General features: G+C 42.8%; 1 protein-coding gene across 1 annotated transcript; it reads left to right on the forward strand.

The window, feature by feature from the left end:
• Positions 1-227: 227 nt before the first annotated feature.
• LOC132099015 (uncharacterized) lies at positions 228-2,424 on the forward strand. The gene is made up of 4 exons (XM_059505380.1): positions 228-365; positions 509-797; positions 1,024-1,918; positions 2,088-2,424. Exons 3-4 carry the CDS (start codon positions 1,101-1,103, stop codon positions 2,422-2,424), a joined length of 1,155 nt encoding a protein of 384 aa, XP_059361363.1. The 5' UTR covers positions 228-365; positions 509-797; positions 1,024-1,100.
• Positions 2,425-7,057: the final 4,633 nt, after the last annotated feature.

Here is a 7,057-nt window from a genome sequence, read left to right on the forward strand (position 1 = left end):
CATCATTACGGAGTTCAATGGACCTGCAGGCCTTGACATTGATGGAATCCACCTGTTCAAATCAGCACAGGCAGTGGATTCTCACTGGGCAACTGCAAGCAAGCATCTTAGTTGTATGCAGGTGGGTAAACATTTTTGTAAAATCTTACAAACTCAAACTCACAGACACCATAATAAATAAGCAATGTACTATGTTTTATAGGACCCCCCTGGCATACAGCTATATGTCAGTGAAGGTGGTGGTGCTGAATGGTGTCCGCCTGAACAAGTACAGGTGTCGGCGAGGCAGTAACTCCTTGGAGGGCTTGCACTCACACCTATACAATGCCATTCCCTCACAGAGATGTGGAGTTATGCCATTCCAAGTAAGTATAAACAGCTTTAATATATAAAAAAAATGTTGATTAAACGTTATTGTTCATAGGCATATTTTATCTCTATTATGTCCATTTTGTAATCAAAATTAGTTTCTGATGTACAATAATGCATGAATGGTCATGTCTTTCAGGTGTATCTGATTGCATTTGCTGTGCAGTGGAACAGCCGCATGGAATCACTCCGGGTTGCTGGTGGTCACGGCAGACAGATGTGGTGTATGGACCCGCGGCAGATTCAGCGCCTGAATCAGCAGTCTGAGGTGCTCTTCGGTAAAGAGCATGTCCTCGAGCCCAACTTTGCCGCTCCAATGCCCTACCCTGCTGTATACAAGGACCCAGACGAGGAGGAGCTCCTTGGAGTAGAGTATGCCATGTGCCAGTCAACCAGCTTCATTGCAAAGGATTACTATGCCCAGTAAGGTACACAATCTTGCATTATAACAATATACATACAAACTAAGCAGTCAAATATCTATAAATATCATGCATATTCTATCCATGACAAGTATGTATGATATAGTTCATTTTTATTTTACATAATATGAAACAAATGAACTGCAGCATTGCCATGTTGTATTAATTAGTCTACTGTTAGTTGTTGTAACTGCCTAGACACACTGGTGATTAGTACATTACATATTTGCAGTTGAGGAAGAGCAGTCCTGTGAAGAAGAGGAGACGGCTGAACAAATTGAGGACAAGCTGGCAGATGAGGGTGTGGACATGGGTGCAGAGTCAGAGGAGGATCCTATGGACACTGTCAGTGACAAACATGTCATCCTCACTCAGTCAGAACAGGTGGAGGAGGAGGACAGTCTTGCTCTGCAGGATGTGCTGATGACCCAGAGCCATCTGCATCTTCCTGGGCTGGAGGAAGTGGAAGCCTTGGCCCTGCTCATTTTAGAACTGGCAGACAACAGTGACCGTCACCTAGTGCCAGCTGACCTAAGGCTGAAGATTGGCACTGCAGTTGGTGCTCTGCATGAGCATAACAGGTCTGCAGCCAACTTTGTAAAAAGGTATGAGTCAAGGTGGGGTTACACCCTGTTTGGCAAAGGCTTGGGAGCTGACACACCTGAGACAAGAGCAGCACAGAAGACAAAGTTTTCCTGGATGAGGTACCCTCAGGCAGCCCAGGTGACTGAGGATAGTCGTCTGTTGTACCTCATTATTAAGATGCTGAAAAACCGGCCACCAGCCAGTCGTCTCACTTCCCCCACTAAAATCACCAATGCAATCAAGAGCCAGTATAAAAGGATTGTAGACAGAGTCAGAGACGATCCCATCCTCAACGGTCTCTCCATTCCTCTGCCCAATCTGAATGCCAAGTCCATCTCTACATTCATGGCACGGGAAGAGAAGGCGGCTAACTACAGGGCAACAGTAATGCCAAAGGTGAAACCCCACCAAAGAGTGCTGTCAGAAGAACCAATGCCAGCAGCTCCTACTCTGCCAGAATCCCTTCCAGCTCCAGATCGACCTCAGGTTCAGTACCAGAGCCTAATTCATGTAGCTGGGAAAAGGCATGGTCAGAAGCGGAAGTAAGTTGCTCAGTTCTTCATTTTACAAGTATGTGACTTTACTACTTTATTACAATATGTGAACACGGATGGTTTAAACTGAAACACAACAAACCATGTGACTTGATAGTCATACACATTATTTCTCATGAATTATACTCATCATCGCATGTATGATTTATTTTTGCAGGTTAGATGTGGAAATGCTTGTGAACCGGCCCATTCAACCTAAAACCCCTGTGGCCACGTACATCCCACCCAGAACGTCAGCAGCAACTGTCCTGGTAGTGGTTCCTGCACAGCCACAGGGACCATCCATGATGCTCTGTGGGGCATCCAGCAGTCAAGGGTTCATACCTTTTGCACCACCTCCTGCGCTGACATCCAGATTAATCAAGCCTCATACAGGTAAATCCATGAAGCCTTGTGGGGCCTGCCAAGTACCCCAGTGTGGTGGGCAGCGTAAGAGGTACACGCCCCCCAAAGACAAGGCTGCTGAAAGTGCTTTCCTATTGCTCAGCAACTAGGAAATCCACCACTTCAGGTTTTGAAGGTGTTGTGTTCAACAGTTTTGAACACTTCAAAAGTGTAGTAGATGAGGAACTTAAAAAGAAAAAAACTACAACTACATCTGCAACTACATCCCCCAAATCACAATAGCAGATTTCTGTAAAGCAGGCCCTTTTATGTGTACATTTTACATGCTCCCTACAGGGCGAATAGGGCCTACAGAGTGAATAATATCTCAGATATGAGCAAATTACACTTTGGTCGAGTAGCCTAATAAAGTTTCTAAGATTTTTTTCAGTGATCTTGCAAACATTGTAACTAAAAGTCTCAAGTTTATTTGTAAAGTGCATCCATTCATACTTCAAACAGGTATGTGCAAACACATTTGTTAAATTACTTGTTTTTATTGAAGAATTATGTTTGTTACATTAAGTGACAGACATCATATTATACTTAATAAAACATTCAAGTCAGAGATTCTAATCTTCATGGTCTTACAAAAACATAAAAAAGAACAGTAAACCATTTCATAGGGAAACAAGACTTAGTAATGATGTCCTGAAGTGTGAAAACATTGGTCGCTCTTTCCATTTGGCCCCTCCCCTGTCTCCTACTGATCTGTTTTTTTTTCACAGTGATCAGGCCCCAGGAGAAGGACTTGGAGGGGTCAAGGCCCATTCTCAGGCGGTCTCCCATCCAAGTACTAACCAGGCCCGACCCTGCTTAGCTTCCGAGACCGGGGGTGCTGAGGGTAGTATGGCCGTAAGCGATCTTCTTCCCTCAAGCAATCCATCTAATGAATAATTGATAATGACTGTGGAACACACTACACTTACTATTTATATTTATATACACATACACTTATTTATCTAACACACATACTTGATGTACACTTAAATTTTGCACATAATATACCTGTACATACATAACAGCTTTTTGTAATATACCTGCCATTCAATTATCAATTGGTATATTGTCATCCCTTACCTACTTTTTTGTATTTTATTCTTTTATTGTTTTTTTTCTGCCACTGTCATTCTGTTGTACTGTGGAGCTTCTATCACGATAACAAATTCCTTGTTTGTGTAAACATACCTGGCAATAAAGCTCATTCTGATTCTGAGACTCTTGTTCTATATGTGGTCACATACCACTCTGGTGATTTTCATATCATTTTACTGTATCATTCTTTAATAATTGCATGCCAAAATCATAAAAATTGCTATCTTTTTTACTATACAGTCATTTTAAAATTCATAAAAGATTTAAATCAAATTGTTTTCTGCAATCTCCATGAGACTCTTGTTATACATGTGCCCACATACCACTGTGGTGATTTTCATATCATTTTACTGTATCATTCTTGTGATGAGTGGGGCGGGGGGCCGAGAGCCGTGGGAACAGAGCGAGGCTGGTGGAGTGATTGGAAATGAACGACACCTGCAACACTCACCGGTCTCAAGTCCCACGGAGTAGATGGAAGGATACAAAAGAGGAGCGACGACAGTGAAGGACGAGAGAGGACCAGGCCTGGATTTTAGTTGTGTTTGGTTTTTGTTTGTGCGCGGCAGTCGTCCGTGAGGGGCTGCTGCACTGTTTTGTCTTTATTTTATTATTAAAGTCATTTGATTGTCCGCCGGCTCCCGCCTCCTTCTTCCCACGAAAGAACTGCGTTACAATTCTTTAATAATTGCATGCCAAAATCATGAAAAATGCTATCTTTTTCAATATACAGTCAGGTTTGAAAATTCATAATAAATTAAAATCAAATTATTTTCTTCAATCTCCATGAGACTGTCCATGAGCTGTCTAGTGCACTCTCAACAACCTGGAGCTTAACACTCTCAAAACAGTAGAGATGATAGTGGACTTCAGGAGAAACCCCCCTACTCTCTCCCCACTCACCATCATGAACAGCACTGTGACTGCAGTGGAGTCATTCAGGTTCCTGGGCACCACTATCTCTGAGGGCCTGAAATGGGACATTCACATTGACTCCATTTTGAAAAAGGCCCAGCAGAGGTTGTACTTCCTTCGCCAGCTGCAGAAGTTTAACCTGCCACAGGAGCTGCTGAAACAGTTCTACTCCACCATCATTGAATCCATCCTCTGCACTTCAGTAACTGCCTGGTTCAGCTCAGCTTCAAAATCTGACCTCAGAAGACAACAGAGGGTAGTCCGAACTGCTGAGCGAATCATCGGTACAACCCTCCCTTCTATTCAAGAACTGTACTTATCCAGAGTGAGCGAAATGGCCAGTAAAATCACTCTGGACCCCTCACATCCAGCACACTCCCTCTTTGAACTGTTGCCATCTGGTCGACGCTACAGAACTCTGAGCACCAGAGCGACCAGACATAGGAACAGTTCTTCCCTCAAGCAATCCATCTAATGAACAATTGATAATGACTGTCAAAGTCAAAGTCAAAGTCACCTTTATTTATATAGTGCTTTAAACAAAATACATTGCGTCAAAGCAACTGAACAACATTCATTAGGAAAACAGTGTCAATAATGCAAAAATGATTGTTAAAGGCAGTTCATCATTGGATTCAGTTATGTCATCTCTGTTCAGTTAAATAGTGTCTGTGCATTTATTTGCAATCAAGTCAACGATATCGCTGTAGATGAAGTGTCCCCAACTAAGCAAGCCAGAGGCGACAGCGGCAAGGAACCGAAACTCCATCGGTGACAGAATGGAGAAAAAAACCTTGGGAGAAACCAGGCTCAGTTGGGGGGCCAGTTCTCCTCTGACCAGACGAAACCAGTAGTTCAATTCCAGGCTGCAGCAAAGTCAGATTGTGCAGAAGAATCATCTGTTTCCTGTGGTCTTGTCCTGGTGGTCCTCTGAGACAAGGTCTTTACAGGGGATCTGTATCTGGGGCTCTAGTTGTCCTGGTCTCCGCTGTCTTTCAGGGATGTAGAGGTCCTTTCTAGGTGCTGATCCACCATCTGGTCTGGATACGTACTGGATCCGGGTGACTGCAGTGACCCTCTGATCTGGACACAGACTGGATCTGGTGGCCACGGTGACCTCGGAACAAGAGAGAAACAGTCAAATATTAGCGTAGATGCCATTCTTCTAATGATGTAGCAAGTACATAGGGTGTTATGGGAAGTGTTTGCGGTTCCGGTTTACCTAATTAATGCAGCCTAAAAATCCTTTAACGGATTTGGATATTAAAAGCATCTTAGTACGTTATGTGTATGCCAGGTTAAAGAGATGGGTCTTAAATCTAGATTTAAACTGCAAGAGTGTGTCTGCCTCCCGAACAATGTTAGGTAGGTTATTCCAGAGTTTAGGCGCCAAATAGGAAAAGGATCTGCCGCCCGCAGTTGATTTTGATATTCTAGGTATTATCAAATTGCCTGAGTTTTGAGAACGTAGCGGACGTAGAGGATTATAATGTAAAAGGAGCTCATTCAAATACTGAGGTGCAAAACCATTCAGGGCTTTATAAGTAATAAGCAATATTTTAAAATCTATACGATGCTTGATAGGGAGCCAGTGCAGTGTTGACAGGACCGGGCTAATATGGTCATACTTCCTGGTTCTAGTAAGAACTCTTGCTGCTGCATTTTGGACTAGCTGTAGTTTGTTTACTAAGCGTGCAGAACAACCACCCAATAAAGCATTACAATAATCTAACCTTGAGGTCATAAATGCATGGATTAACATTTCTGCATTTGACATTGAGAGCATATGCCGTAATTTAGATATATTTTTGAGATGGAAAAATGCAGTTTTACAAATGCTAGAAACGTGGCTTTCTAAGGAAAAATTGCGATCAAATAGCACACCTAGGTTCCTAACTGATGACGAAGAATTGACAGAGCAACCTAATCAAGTCTTAGACAGTGTTCTAGGTTATTACAAGTGGAGTTTTTAGGTCCTATAATTAACACCTCTGTTTTTTTCAGAATTTAGCAGTAAGAAATTACTCGTCATCCAGTTTTTTATATTGACTATGCAATCCATTAGTTTTTCAAATTGGTGTGTTTCACCGGGCTGCGAAGAAATATAGAGCTGAGTATCATCAGCATAACAGTAAAAGCTAACACCATGTTTCCTGATGATATCTCCCAAGGGTAACATATAAAGCGTGAAGAGTAGCGGCCCTAGTACTGAGCCTTGAGGTACTCCATACTGCACTTGTGATCGATAGGATACATCTTCATTCACTGCTACGAACTGATTGCGGTCATATAAGTACGATTTAAACCATGCTAATGCACATGCTAAACCATGTGGAACACACTACACTTACTATTTATATTTATATGCACATACACTTATTTATCTAACACACATACTTAATGTACACTTAAATTTTGCACATAATATACCTGTACATATGTCACACCCAGGGGCTGGCTATGCTTTAACTAAGCCACACCCCTTCTCAACTTCCACCTCGAGGAGGTCCCCAAACCCGACCCAATGGCCAACCAACACGAGAACAAGTAAGTGATAAAACAATCTTTATTTAAATATCTAAAAATAGCTTGGGGAATAGGGAAAGGGCAATTAAAACTAAACTCTGACTCGGCCCTCCAGATGGGCTATGGCCGGGAAGAGGTCAGGGAGCAAGGGGGCCACGGGGATCCGGGGCGTGGGACTCGGGCCCCGGCCTGAGTCTTAGGTATCCG

Source organism: Carassius carassius, chromosome 2, assembly GCF_963082965.1.
Source record: "Carassius carassius chromosome 2, fCarCar2.1, whole genome shotgun sequence".
Classification (NCBI taxonomy): Eukaryota; Metazoa; Chordata; class Actinopteri; order Cypriniformes; family Cyprinidae; genus Carassius; species Carassius carassius.